This window comes from Lepisma saccharinum, chromosome 29 (genome assembly GCF_977018435.1).
Source record: "Lepisma saccharinum chromosome 29, izLepSacc3.1, whole genome shotgun sequence".
Classification (NCBI taxonomy): domain Eukaryota; kingdom Metazoa; phylum Arthropoda; class Insecta; order Zygentoma; family Lepismatidae; genus Lepisma; species Lepisma saccharinum.
The window spans coordinates 45,851,175-45,867,313 of record NC_139257.1 but is presented as its reverse complement, the minus strand read 5'-3'; the positions used below and the strand labels follow the sequence as shown (position 1 = coordinate 45,867,313).

Sequence of the window (16,139 nt, the reverse complement as noted above, 5' to 3'; positions counted from 1 at the left end):
CAATTTTTTCGATCAAAAGCAGTTTTCACTTTCATTGATCGTTACTGAACTTTATTACTGTTTTCAAGAAACTTTCCGCTTTTTAAAAACTTGCATGAACAATGCATATTTGTAGAGGGGGGCAGTGGTGAAAAGTTATTAGCTGATAGCTGATAGGCTACCATGAAATGTAATGCAAGACGAGAAACCTGCCGACTGGCCAGAGAAAAATTAATGAATAAATGAATTTAGGGACATAATACCCCCCCCCCCCCACTCACAATAGTGAAAATTTTGGACTAGGGTTACACGAAAATAGCCTTGCCTGGATCTAGTGAGAACGATTTACTCCCGTGTCCCGTTTCGGATAACCCCCTCTCGCCAAATGCACCAGAGACAAAATATTTCACCTAAGCAACATTTTCGGCAAAAAGGATATTCCCAATTTTGCCGATTATTTTGAAGGGAGGGAATCTTCTGTTCGCTGAGAAATTTCAGGGACTGAAGTGAAAAATAATTTCAACGAATTCAGAAACTCGTCTTTTAACAGGTACTTCCTTCTTGGCCAGTGTCCGAAACAATGTCTCTTCTTTTTCTTTATATCTTCCAGCATTTCCAATTCCCTATGTCATTTCTTCTACTTTCACTTTAACTCATTGTTTCATATACAATGATTATAACACCATTAAGCCTTTCCATGATAACCAAAAACTCAATATGCTGACCAAGGCAGTAATTTATTTTATTATAAAACATAAACTAAACGTAACGTTTCAACCTTCTAGCAAGGTCTTCTTCAGACTCTGCACAAAGTACAAATGTAACAAGATACAAAAACAGGACGATATATATACACAAACATTACTCCCCTCCAGACTATTAGAAAGTTGTTCTGGAACATTCTAGCAAGTGGCTTTCCCTAGTCAACTGTACTTTCACCTGAGGTTAAGCAGATAGGAAAGGAGAAGAGAGTAGTAGTGAGAAAATGGAAGGAAGCCAAGGAAATAGAGAAGAAAGGTGAAGAAGACACAATGAACTGGAATGGGGGACTGAAGATAAACAAAGAATGGAAGAAGGTGTTAGAAAGAGTGGAAAGGACAAGAGAGAAAGAGGAGAGAAGAAGGAAGGAAAAAGAGCGTGAGATAAGAGTCCAACCACATTCTAGATGGAAGTAAATATGTTTAGCCTTTTAGGTGAAAGTACAGTTGACAAGGAAAAACCACTTGCTAGAATGTTCCAGAACTACTTTCTAATAGTCTGGAGGTGAGTAATGTTTGTGTATATATATCGTCCTGTATTGTACCTTGTTACATTTGTACTTGGTGCAGAGTCTGAAGAAGACCTTGCTAGAAGGTTGAAACGTTACGTTTAGTTTGTTTTATAATAAAATAAATTACTGCCTTGGTCAGCATATTGAGTTTTTCATATACAATGATGAGTCTCTTCTCTTACCAATCTACACCAAGCCTTTGAATATTCCTGTAAGTTCAATCCAATTCACTGTACCTAATGCTTTCTCCAGAACGAACAAGAACTATGATGAAGTCGTTCCTATACGTATATTTTACCATATAACATTTTTAATAAGTGTTCTGTTTGTTTACAAATGAAATTTCCCAGGGGAAGGAAACTTCTCTTTCTTCAAAATATTCGGCAAAAGGGGATTCTCCTTTCGCCGAAAATTTTACTTAGGTGGGAAATCTGATATAATGAGCCCCTGGGCCATTCGGCAAAACCGGAAGGCACGGTGAAAACCGTGTACGCGGGTTCAGAACCGAAAATCGGGTATCCGGGCATGTTCACACCCGGATAATTCAGGATTCGGATTTGGCCATTTCTACTACCTATTCTCGTTCATACTTAGTATTTCTGACAATGTTCATTCAGGAGCAGAAATATAAAGCATTTCAGTCTAGCCGCCTCCGTCGACTCACGAACTCACAACCGTATGTGCCGGGTTCGAGTCCTGGACTGAGTGTTGGTGAAGTCTTGTGAGTCTCCCTTCAATTTCATCTCGTCATCATTCATTGTCTCGATCAGCTAAGAAGCAAATACATTACGAATTTGAGTTGACAAATTTTGTCAACAAACACCTTTTTAAAATTAAATTTACGTAAATGTAGCATGCGCATTCACATACTTGGATTTGATCATTCGAGGGGACACAGAAATTAATTATATTTTATTTATATTATATTGTATTTATCTTGTTTGTTTCATTTATTTTATTTATAATAATAATTATATATTTTTGTCTGGATGAACCGCGGTAGCTCAGTAGTCGTCCTCCGTGGCGGAGTGGTTATCTCAGCACGCTACGACGCCAGGGGTCCCGGGTTCGAATCCCGGTTATACCGCGTTTGTTAGAACCTGTCCCCTTTCCCGCGCTAGGGAGCGTTCGACAGTTTCGGTGCCAATGAGAAACGAGGAAAAAATCGTCTGCTGGGCAGCGAGGAGCGAATGGAAGCCAGACGAGAGGCGCTTACGTAGACGCTGTTGCGACGTTGCGTATTTTAATTGGCTGCCTGGCTTTGACTTTCCCCAGCACCGAGAAAAGCCAGGGAGCAACTAGCGCGGGAACCGGGACAGGTTGTAACAAACGCGGTATAGGACATGGATGTTTGTGTTTGCCGGGGCTTAGTACCTCACAGGGGTATTCCTTTAAAACAAAAAGTCGTTAGGGCGTCTGACTACCATGAGAGAGACCCGGGTTCGATCCCGACGGGGAAGAACCAGGATTTTTTCCACCTGTTCAACCTGCTCTGGCCCCCACCCAGCGTCGCATAAAGTAAGTACCTGGAGGAAACTCTGGCGGGTAAAGGCGGCAAGCGGCGTGGTGCTGATTACATCACCCCACCTTCGGCCGTGATGAAGAAAGTGTGAGGCCCTACAGTTGTTCCGGCTAGAGAATGGACTTGGAAATTATATTTTTATATTTTCTGTCAAAAGCCAAAGAGGGTCGGTCACATGAGCCGCTGAACCAATCGGCTTTGTCGAGTTGCCGTGGTGACGCGTTGCCAAATTTTTCGTTTCGAAACAGGTGGCATCCTCAACAAGGCCAAGGACAGCGGTGCCGAATGGGTCTCAGATTTCCTGCCTCTCTCTGAAATGCGAGCGAAGGGGGCTTGTTGACAGGAAGAGGTGTCGTGTTCGACTGGACAACAATCAGGCGCGTAGCATCCGGTAGCAACACCGCTTTTCTCCCTTTGAACTGGAGGCGGAAAATCTGGGTTTCCTCAAGCCGATTCTTTAGCCGGATTTTAACTGTGCACTCCCTATACCCCTCCAGGCGTGGTGCAAAGCACAGGGGAGCACAGGGGAGCACTTTACTTTACATTTTTTGTCTGAACTGTACTGAATCCGGCAAATACCAATGTATATGGTTTATATGGAGTAGTAATAAAATTCAAGCGTTCTCCTATGCATTATAAGACACTGAACGGAAACATAAGGCTTCACATGTCACACACTAACTGAACACAAATCATGAGTTCTTCCATAAATATGAAATTTGGGTTCACAGTGATGAAATGACAGATTATATGAGCTTTACGTGCCTGATGCAGTGACATTGACAATCTGTTATTTTCTGTATTTCCAGGAAATGTGGAGATCTATCATATGGGTAAATGGGGCAGCATATGTGATGACGAGTGGGATATCAGGGAAGCCAACATCATATGTCGCCAGCTGGGATATAAAGAGGCGGAGAAGGCTACATGGAGTTCGCAGTTTGGTCCTGCAAGGCGTAAGTACTTCTACAAAATCTCGCATAGTCGCATTTTGACCCCATATACACTTTTAAATAGAAACAGAGTTGGTAGGATTTATGCCACGCTCGAAGGCTTCAAATAACTAAAAAAAGAAAGTTTTGCCAAAGATTGTTTTGAGCGCCGACGTGTCAAAATTATTGGGGGACTCTGATCACTGAAATAAATTAATGAATGACTCACTCTCTCCCTTTTTTAAGTTTTGGCCTCAGTGTTCGGAATCTCGTTAATGCCCATGAATTCCTCAAAAATATTAAAATTTTCATTTACAGTTCGAATGCAAAATGTCAATTGTTCACGGATGGATATGTCACAAGTTTCGTCAACCATAATAGCAAAATATTCCCGACTTTTAATATCTGCTACCACGGAGCGCAAAACAGATCTCCCTATAATAATGATCTCGTTCTGAATGTCATGTGAGAGCCATTTGTAGCCCAAACGTCCCATCCACTCTCCTAGTTCATGCACATCTTCTTTGGAAACTCTTTTTAGTAAAAATGTTAGCAATACTCATAATTATATACTTAGTATATAGTAATAAGTAAGGACATTGAATTTTCGCGATGCGCGAAATAGCGAAATGAGAAAAAATGATGCAATTTTGAACATTCTGCACGTAACTACACCTCCAATGATGAAATATGCATGCGTTTTATTCGGGAAGTAATGCGAAATGTGTGCTTTTCCACGAAATAACCGTGAAATATCATCAAATTAAGTAGAAAACACGCAGAAACCGGCAATCGAGGGTTTTCGCGCAAACTGTCGATTTGTAACGAAACGTTTAGTTTCCTACCCCTTGCAGCTGAAGAACGTTTTATCTTCGATCACATCAGGAAGACGCTGCAAATTGGGATTTCCCATGCACATAATCTCAGTTCGAAAACTTCGCTCCCTGTCAAGCTGCATTCCTTTCTTCCCCCGAATGTCTACTCAACTTCCAGTTTCATTGAAGTTTCTAGCTGTAGCAGCGATAAGATTAGTCTGTTCCCGCACATCAAGGGAAACAATGGTGTCATTTGTGTTCAGTCATGAATGAATTTTCTTTATCATCATGTGATTTTCAACATGTGTTTGTGTATGTGCAGTAGTGATTATTTTATTTGTTGGACAGCAAGGATATCCTTTAAATACGTACAATGAATAAATCACTTGAGATATGCAATTTATAAATGAAGTGATTTTGTGTTGATGTTTTCTTATTGGTTGGACAGCTAAGTACTTGTGTATGTGTACATAATATAAAAATGAAGTAGTTTATCAATTTATAGCTCTTTTGTATGTTGTTTCCTCTCATAATGAAAAAGTGTGTGCCAATTTTTTTTTTCCACCGCTGGTATATATCGCTGATCTAACATTTTATTTACCGCACTCCTCAGTTTTTATTTACCATAAATTTGTCTCCCTAGTAATAAGTCATGTGTTTTGCTGTCTCTGGTCATAGCCCCCCAAAGTTGATGGTTGAGCGGTCTCAGCCCCCCCCCCCCCCCCAAAGTTGATGGTCTAGAACATTTCAAATGTGTATTTAAAGTTAAGTTCATGTGGCACAATTCAGAGTAAACTTTACAAGAGAAGCAAAATATTGCATTAGATTCTCTTAAGCAAAATTATTTGGGGGGCTCCCCACATCCATAACATGGGGGGGGGGTCGAGCTCCCCCAAGCTCCATGGAGTCGGCGCCTATGCCCATCTTGTTCAGTCACGGATACGTCTAGGTTGTAAGGAAGGTACCATTGACTTTCAATAGAATCGTTACAACCCAGAAGTGTTCGTGACTGTACTCAGTTAGACTAACTGGAGTGAGTGATGTGATAATAAGAAACAACCGTAAAATTTGATCTTAAAATGCAGTTTAGATAAGCAAAATTAAAAACAACTATTGTGGAAATTAGTTTTTCTGAAATTATTTTGTCATTGTGTTCACATTATTTTTCTGGTGTCTCACATTAAATTTAGACTATAATACCGAGAAAATACATAAACATCACACATCTATCGAGTTTCTAATATATGTGCCCTACATCTTCCTTTGGAAAGAAAGTCATTGCCTTTGTTGAATAGTCTATTTATTTCTTTTCGTACCGTACACACTGCCACCTTTTGATAAAATGTGAACTTGTGAAATGTTCCTTTTATCGTGTACGGGTGCAATTTAAGACCTTTCAAGATTTCCTATAAGAATGCTGTTCAACGACTTTCAATTGTCGATTTTATTGAGTCTTGAATCCTCTCTTTCAATGACAATTTCGTTCGTGTACGGACAGCTTTAGACAAAAACGTTCAAAAGCCTATAAATGCCATTGTCTATTTATAAAAATAAAGATACGCTATCCTCTTTTTCAATTTCATTTGGGCGTTCACACACAACTTACACATCCAGAGAAAACGCCACTGGCATACAAGCACAGATAAACAGATAGGATGTATTTGCAGACCAAAGAGACCGAGATTCACCCAGTGATTTCAATTCAGATGCGTGTGAGGGATGAAGCGAAGGGCTTAACGTAGTTAATCCAACAACAGACTTCTCAAACGCCGATCGTCGAGGCGTGAAGATGACAGATGCTGCAAAATCAATAACGATGTGTCTATTCATGACGGGGATGTTATTAGATTATGGAGCAATCAACTGTATTTAGTCATCGGTTTGAAGGGGCGTAAAAGAACGGCATCAGAGATTAAGTCAATTCGGGGCATTTTGCATCTATTTGCATCTTCGCGTTAAAGTTATGGAGTCAATACTTAGGGATGTATCCACGATTTTGTTCCATGAAGGGACTAAAAACTCTTCTTTCGGTAATCACAAAGTCGATAGGATTTTTATCTTTGAAGTATAAAATTCATTGAGAAACTAAACACGTGATTAAGGATAATAAAAATAAATTATTCCCTAAATTGTTCATCTCTGAGAATGTTGAAAACTACATGTATAGGCACACACAGGACAATATACAACCCATAGAGGATTATGCTAGCCTCGTTTAGTTCACTACACGTTTTTACACTAGGTGTAGTGCAGGTGTACCCCAGTAGTATAAAAGTATATACAACCAGGACGAGAAATGATGAACCCCCCTCAGGCAGATTTGCCTACACTTAAAACAAGCTCAACATGCCCATATGAGTTTTTTGCTCAAGTGTGGAACCCTGTCTAATCCAAGATTTTTGTAAAAATGCCCTCGGGAAGTTCCTGTGAAATGATGAGCCCCCTCAGATTGATTTGTCCACACTTACAAAAGGCACTTCTGTCAGATTGTTGTCCATAAGCTTGTTAAAAATATGCCCCTCTTGATATTTTTTTTGGCTACACTTAAAAATAAGCTACACACACACACACCCACACCCACCCACACCCACCCACACCCCTCACACACACACATATTTACTTCTGGTTTAAGTTCAATTGGACACCAGCCTCAACTCATATATCTAGTACTAAGACAATGTAATATGCAAAAATCTTCTAGAATTGTTCTGTGACTCTCTCATTTCTTACATCATAAACATATGATTTTTCACCTATGAGAATAACACTACATATGGTGTCATCGGGGAGTGTATCGTGGAATTCACAGATAATTTTAATGTTTGTCCTGTCATTAACCACAACTTGTTTCCTTTTTGAGGTGTTGATTACAAACATGGGTCTCTGTGCTTTGAATTCATCTGGTGTGTAATACATGTCAGTATTGCCAGTAGTGACCCTTTTGTATGCTGTAAGTGCTTCATATAATTTAAGGAAATCATCCTTGGACATGTCTAAATTATAATTTTCTCTGGGAAATACCTCATTTCTGCCATTTTTAAGATATATGTTCTTGATGTTGCAGTTATCAAATCTACTTGAATTTTTTCCTGATTATTGTGTCTTCCAGTCTGAAACAGTACCACCACAAAATCCGGCATGTCATATTGTATACTGGAGAATGAATTTGTAGCATCAAACTCATAATAAGTACCAGCGGCAGGCTTCTGTACACATTGATATGTATAAAATTGTAAAAGAATCTGTGGATTTTTTATTATATCTGCTTTGTATTTAAGAGCATAACTGGCTTCATATTCAACAACTGGGATTCTTAGCTCCATAGTCTGAATAATGCACTTGCCCTCATCAGGTAGGGTATTAGGCAGAGCTTCCCCTGTAGAGTTTAATGTGCTGTACCTCATCAAAGCATTATTATCATTGGCAGCTCTTCTAAATGTGATTCTTAAACCACCCTTCCACATAATATCTTTGTAATCTGAGAAGAATCCTGGCAACAGGCGCATAGGGAACAGCACTGTGTGGCTCTTAGATATAATTTTATCACCAGCCTCAAATCCACCTATTTTGTAGTAAGAAGCCTCGGTTTTGGATAATTTTAGTGTGGCCAAAGCTGTGGAGGTAATGCCGGGATAATCCACTCTGTTTATAACAACACCATGCTTTCTGATCTCAATTTCAGAGAACAGATGTGGCACAAAATTATCTACCAATCTTATATTTGAATTTGCCGGATAATCTGTACCATCGAGCTTTACAACATCAAATTTGATGTATAGATCTGCTCTGTGGGGGTGTATAAAGCCATCCCCTACATCAAGATCAACCTCAATCTCTGTGTTGGGTTGATTTAAATTTGCAAATGTCCTCCTGTTTGGGGGGAATGATTGTAGCTCATAACTCTCAATATTTTCCATTTTTTTGTATGTATTTTTATTTAAATATTAATCTCTATGATTGCAGTTGTTGTGGCTCCAGCAAAATCAACTAATTCTTCTTTTTCATTAGTGACCATCAATTCAATGTTATCTATTCTATTATGGCACACAGGAAAATATAATGTTGGGGATGGAGTGTAGATGATTGGCTCCATAAATTCAGAATTAGGTTTAAATGTTGCAATGATGCCAGTTTGTTTGTGAGTGCCTATGCCATTTGATTTGGTGATCATACCCTCGGCCACATTACAGTGAATATTCAAAGTCTCTATGGCTAAGAATTTGGGTATATTAATAGCAGTGTGTTTGATGGCTGGTTCAAGTTTTGTGTTGTTCTCAAATCCTAACAGCTCTCCTATAGTACCCAGATCCACTGTTTCTGTAGCAGATACAATCTCTACTCTGTGAGTGACAGAATTTTGAGTTAATACTATACCTCTGGGTAATTGAGCATTTAGAGTGGACAGATTATATTGCCCTGGAGTGATGACAATTTTTTGATCCCCTACTGCAATTTTGTTGTTGTGGTGTGTAATATTAGGGATCAAGTACTTGCCATAAAATGCTCTGAGAGCTATTGTTTTGGGATACACTATATCATCATGTAATCTAAGTTTCAATATTGAATTTTGGTTGGTGAGATGGAATACCCCCATGATGTTTCAAATACCACAAGGCTTTTTGAAAATTTTCAATTGATGCTTTATTTATTTGAGACATATATCTAAGAACAGATAGACACAAATGTCCACAATTAACATCTTTGAAGTTTTGAACACGGGCATTATTGTAATAAAGATTAGCTGATTTTAGATATTTTACTAAATTTTCAGGTGGATCACCTCCAAATGAATCAAACTCAAATGCCTCATTGTTTAAATATTTAAGATAACAAATCCAGTGAGTGCCCTGATTTTTGTACTTATCCAAATTAACAATGCCACACTCTTTGTTGAGTGGTTGCTCTGGCAAAGAATCAGACATGTACACACCTCTAAAATTTTTGATGCCCAGTGGCTTGATTAAAGCTTCAATATCTTGGTTTGTAAGCGGCTCTTGTTTTTTTTAAACTTATTCATGGCTCTATTAACACCTTTGCCTTGTTTCTCCATGGCCAGGTTATGGCGCTTCAATTCATCTAATTCTGCCCTATTCTTCTTGGCATCTATTACTGTTTTTGCTATGGCAGCTGATCCCCCAGCCAAGCTCCCAACAGCCCCAAGTGCTGCTAAGATGGCCGGGATAGTAAATATGAAACCCCCCACATGTGATTTTTTTCTAGATTGTTGTAATTTTTTTAATTGGGGGGTACTAAGCAACAATTTCATACCATGGCCCTTTGCAAGACAAGAGCTTTTTTTCTTGCGCTGCTTTTTGGTTAAAAGGCTATCAATAGTTTTAAGAGATTTAAGACCTGCATAAGGTATTTGATACATAACACCCTTGGCCTTCATTCTAGGTTTATTATATACATATTCACAGCCCCCACCCCAGTTTTTGTTTGGTGTTCATAGCTATGGTGGTTCCCAATGCTGCTATTCTTTCACTCAAAGAAGCATCTTTGCTTACAGATCTACCAAATGCAGCCTCTTCTAATTTCTTGTCTGCAACATGTCTCTTGTCAAGATCAGAATGTGTGTTGTATGCTATGTCATGGTCTCTACAAGCAGCATCTATGGGATTAACACCAGGATCACCTCTGTTTAATCTATGCTCCAATTTTGTGCCTGGACCACAATACTGATAGCCTGGAATGTGTAGTTCAAATGGCAGCTTGTTTATAATGTCATTAACCAACCCCCGACCCTCAGAAATATTCCAAAATTTAGGTGGTAGAGTATTAATAATTTTTATGAGATATCCAATCCCCTTAGTGTCATTTACTATAAAATTAGACAATTTTGTGCTTATCATGTCCATAATTCCAACCTTTTCATTGTAAAAATTGTGGTTGCCAGCATTTTCCTCCCCAGCTATCACCAATAACCTATCTACAAGTTTCCTGACATCATCAACCCAGACAAATTCTTTAGGCAGGGTGTTGTATTGTTTGATTCCACTGCCTGTCTTGATCTGTGACCATATGGGCTTGATTAAATTGTTGTATTTTGCTCCACTGCTAGACTTGACTCTTTTTTGTGTGGGATCATTGTTCTGGTATAGAGCATCTGATTTTATTAATATTTCTTTGTAATGCTCATAATCTTGATCTGTATAGCTGCCAGTCCTTTTCCTAGTCATCAGTTCCCACAATCCAGGTGTGCCGGGATATTTAACAAAACCACCTTTTTCTCCAAGATGAGATTCTGAATATACAATAAGATCATCTCCCATAAATGTTACTCTGAAATTGCCAATTCTATGTATGATGCTACCATCACGCTCTGTGTCAGCATATAAGCCAAAAACCTCATCTTTGTTGTCTTTAGGTGTGCTTAAATATTTTTGAGCAAGAAGACCCAATTCAATACGATCCAGAGTAGCTTCAATTCTTCGAGGAGCAACAGGACTAGGTGTATGAATACTGGAAAGTGGGGTGATTGGATAATCTAATATGTTCCTTGCAGCTACAGGTACAAGCTCTGTGATCAAATTTTGATTTTGCTCTGTAACAGTTTTGATATTTTTACCTAATTCACTAATAGCATCAATAATAGGCTGTTCTGTTTGTTTGTGTTGTTCATAAATTCCTCGGTTCTCTGATTTCCATCCCTTAAATCTTTTTACAAGATAATCTCTTAATTTAAGATCATCAATGATTGGCCTTTTCATGGTTATTTATATATGTTTCAATGTCTAGAAAATTGTTGATTTTATTTCTGTATTTGCCACTATTGGGTTTTCTTGTCATATCAATTGTGACAAACCCATAACTGTCCTGGTTCCAGCACCTACTGCAAAACTTGGAAAAATCATTGTAGCTCAAGTCCCCACCTACATATTCATCATGTATGTGTTTGAGGTTGGTATGATCTTGATGAAACACACATATAAAATTGCTGTTGTCTCGGATCAGCTGCTTCGGAATTTTAGAAAAAGTCTGTGCCAGGTAGAAACAATCAATGTTTTTGTGTCGGCCCTGTGTAAAAAAATTTCTAACCTTGTTTTGATTATCCAGTATAATGTCATCAAACACAACAACAGAATTATCGAGACATTCATGGAGTGGCTTAACATCTGATTCAAAAGTGGCAATATCCAATCCATCATATAGCTTCATCAGCTGCTGATATTTTAATTGTTCCAAGCTCTTAGAGAAGACATACAAGTGCCTGTTTTTCCAATCTAACCAGTTGGGTGCCAATAAAAAATTATCAATCATTAGTGTAGTTTTACCACAAGCTGATGGCCCAACAATAAGACATCTAATATTATCAGGCAGCAACTTGCCATTTCTCTTAATCTGCTGTTCAGGTTCTGGCAGCCTTTTTATAACATCCCAGGTGCTCATATTATCACTTTGTCTGCATCGATCCAGCTGTGTTCTGGAAGTCCTAGCCATTTGACAAATAACTTGTTGCCTTTTCTGCGGATGATTTTTTCTATGAGATATGAGTCAGGCTGTTTAGTTTTGCTGAGTTCTTCTTCATAGAATCTGCCTTTGAGAATTTCTCCTTGGTGATCTTTTATTATATATGTGTTAAGGGTCCCAGGTTTAACTTGAACCACTGTAAATAATTCAGTGCTCCAGTTTCTTGTAAAGCCTCTTTTGAATAAGTGCTTATATTTGCTGATTCTTACTTGATCACCCACCTTGTATTTGGCTTTTCTTGTTGTTGGCTGGTATCTAGGATAATAAACAGTCCTGATCAATTTTTGCTCATCAGATGAAGTTACTTCAGAGCGTTTCATGTTGATTGTGGAATGGACCGAGTTGTTATATTTATGTAGAAGTTCTGGAAGAATATTAATCCATTTATAATTACCTTGAAGTGTAAATTGTTTATACATAAGATTTTTTAGGGTTTTGTTGAATCTCTCTACAATTGAGGCTTTGAGATCACTGTAACTCGAATAATGTTGTATTGACTGGCTTTTAATAAATTGTTGGAACACAGAATTATAAAATTCTTTGCCATTATCTGTTTTCAAATAGCGCGGTGATCTTCCACTCTGATTGATGATTGTCCTGAAGGCTTCTGTAACACATTTTCCAGTCTTGGATTTGAGTGGCACAGCCCAGGCAAATTTTGAAAATGTGTCTATTACAGTGAGTAGATACTTGTAGCCCTTGTTGATTTTGTCTAAGTTTTTCAGCTGTCCACTTGCCATCTCAATCAAGTCGCTCTGCCATAAATCATCTATGCCTTTTGTGACTACTGGCAGTCTCTTATAATTATGTCTGGCTTGTCTGTGTAATTCATCAACAATAATTTGTCTAGACATAATATGAAAACAAGAATATTGCAACTATGGGGTGTTCAGCAGCTGATACTACAGGATTTTCTAAATATAATTTGTCTCCTATTTGTATATGAAATTCCAGAGAGCCATCATCTTCAGCATAAGATGTTTCTAATGTATTGGGATCTGTAAAATCCTCTAACTCTACACTGGTGATTTTTTGTTTGTTGTCAGCATTTGTTATTGATAAGGTGGGGTAGTGGTGTGCCTGTGGTTGAAGCCAATATTTGATCTTGATTGGTCTCAGTGTGCCCCCAACAAAAAACTGGTAATAAAATTGTGCAGGGGACAGCATATATATTTTGCCACCTGGTGTAAATGGTGAATCATATTCTTTGTTGGGGATGCTGTACAATTCAAGAATTACTGTATGTTTTGGATTCTCAATTATGCCGGTTATTTCTTTTTCTGCTGTAAGCAATCTGCTTGTTACAGATTCAAGGTGCTCATTGATGGTCCTAACAACATCATCATAGCCTGGCTTGATTTTTATGTCCACAACAAGTTTCTTGTATTGTTGCACAATCTCTTGAAGCTGGGTGGCAAAAACAGACAGAGCATTTGCTTGATTGGATTCCATGGTCCCTAGCTGTTGCTTGATATTAGCTACAATTTGTTGCAAATTTTCAATAACTGCCAATTTTGAATTTTGAGCAGTAAGATCATGGACCTGTTTTCTGATATCCTCAAACAGGGCATGCAGTTCATTAATATGTTGATTAGTTGGTAGAGTGGCCACTGTCTGAGTAAGTTGTTTGATCTCTGTCTGGATATTCTTGATATCTTCTGATTTCAATATGCGATTCACTGCCCTCTTTATATTTTTAAGTTCCTGTGATGTAGGCAGATTTGTTACAGTATTTTGCAAAGATTCAAGTGCCAATTTCACATTATTTAATTCAGATGCATCAGCCACATTTTGCATAGCATTTTGGACAGGGCTATATCTGCCTGAGTGGGTGTTGATTGTTGTAAAATTTCAAGTTTTGTTGGATATCATCGATCAAGTGATGAAAATGAGATAGCTCAGATTCAGTGTTGAGGTTTTCAAGCTTTGTGATCTGTTTCTGGACACTGACAAGTGTGTCTACAATACCAGGCAGGCTTCATCAAAATCATTTTCATGCTGTTTATAATAACTTATTCGCTCAGGATGCCTTGAAACTGGATACAAAGCAGCTAAAAAACACCACAAAAAGCATTTCTCATCATTATTTTTTATATTAACCACGGCTGTTTTGTTTTTGATATTGGCAGGTAATGGCAGATATGTAGATCCTTGTAATGGGCTGAATTCAGAAATGTTAACATATAACTTGTGTGGAGATCCGCATAGGCTCCATCCTGACTCTTTTGCTGCAAATTCAGAGTGTTTAATGTTCAATTGATCTATCAAACTGCTTATTATTTTGTCTGAATTTGCATTTGAATATACCGGTACAGTTTCTGTTATGTGGGGCTGTGTAAATTTTGTGCCATTTGGCTTCTTATATTGTGTAAACAATTTGAGGGACAGCTTATAAGAGCCATTTTGTGATTTTAGAATTGCCTGCACATCAGAATTTATACTGTTCAAAAAATTCTTAATGTCACATCTTGGCTCTGATACAAACCGGTAATCCCTTAATTGGCTCTTAAAACTGCTATGGATAGGTGCATAGCGTGGCTGCTTTGCTGGTCCAGCATTAACAGGTGTTTCATGCTTCCTTTTCAGACCAGATGTAGATGGTTGTGGGGGCAATGTTGATGACTGTGCAGAACAAGTACCTTTATGTTTATATATGAAATATTCCATGCTATATTTTCTATGGCATTTAGGGCATATTTTTGTGGGAGTTCTGCATTTGTCTGGATTACAATTCCTTTGATGCCTGGCCCAATTGGGGCTGGTTATATTCTTATTGCATTGATTACAATATTTTTGATTTGGCATTTTTGTTGTTGTTTATTATATAAGATTTCCTGGGGTCCAAATCAAAATTCTATGCTTAATAAAAAATATCAGTTGGGTTCAGCAGTGTGATTTGTGTGTGTGTGTGTGTGTGTGTGTGTGTGTATGTGTGTTAATATTTTTTGGCTTTGGTATTTATATAAAATTTCTTGGGGTTCAAATCAAAACTCTATACTTAATAAACCTATGACAGGTTGTCAAAAATTCTGTCTATTAAATCAAATAGATTTGTAATTCAATTTATATAAATTTGCAATATTTTTGTGTTAAAAAAATATGAGCAGCACTGCAACAACACACCCTTACTCTTCAACAACTCTCTCAATACTGGCTGATATGCAATGCAAAATCTCTTTATATAGCCTAAGCACAGACCGCATTGAAAGCATCTGAAACAATAAGCCAATCAGAATATAACACATCATTACTTTATGTCATAACCAACCAATCAGAAAACAACACATGTCTAATAATTTATTGCATAATATTGGGTAATAATTTGTTGCAAAACATGATGCAATATAAATAAACCAGAAATAGGCCACAAGTGGACCGGAAGTAGGCAAACCGGAAGTGGACCGGAAGTGGACCGGAAGTGAACCGGAAGTGAACCGGAAGTAAATATGTGTGGGTGTGGGTGGGTGTTGGTGGGTGTGGGTGTGTGTGTGTGTGTAGCTTATTTTTAAGTGTAGCCAAAAAAAATATCAAGAGGGGCATATTTTTAACAAGCTTATGGACAACAATCTGACAGAAGTGCCTTTTGTAAGTGTGGACAAATCAATCTGAGGGGGCTCATCATTTCACAGGAACTTCCCGAGGGCATTTTTACAAAAATCTTGGATTAGACAGGGTTCCACACTTGAGCAAAAAACTCATATGGGCATGTTGAGCTTGTTTTAAGTGTAGGCAAATCTGCCTGAGGGGGGTTCATAATTTCTCGTCCTGGTTGTATATACTTTTATACTACTTACCCCAGTCTCACGCTGGTGCAAGAAAATGACGTTCAAACAGACGAATAGCAGTGTTGAAGTTCAGTAGATTCAACAAATGCCTGTCTGCTGCTTTAAACGTTAATTTGATTATGGTAGTGTCTGCTGCCACGTTCTTTTTCTATTGGAACCTGAAAAGAGATGTGCGTGGCAGCAAACTCTGTCTTTGTTTTATCGTGATTTCATCATGCTCTGTATGCAATTACGTCTGTAACACATACTGTGAAGGTGTAGCGATGACTTTCACATAAATGTTTTAAGAATAGATCCCTTATCATTCTTCTAATAATAAACCTAAATGATCTCGTAGTTAGGTTAGGTTCCGTTAGCATTAAAATA

At 38.1% G+C, this 16,139-nt stretch overlaps 1 protein-coding gene across 1 annotated transcript in view; it reads left to right on the top strand.

Annotated features, from left to right (window-relative positions):
* Window positions 1–16,139, top strand: part of LOC145981329 (lysyl oxidase homolog 2-like) — a 121,278-nt gene that overhangs the window by 58,929 nt on the left and 46,210 nt on the right. Inside the window, exon 2 of the mRNA XM_083114538.1 lies at window positions 3,581–3,727. Within this exon, the coding sequence (XP_082970664.1) occupies window positions 3,581–3,727 (147 nt within the window). The remainder of the gene's footprint in view (window positions 1–3,580; window positions 3,728–16,139) is intronic.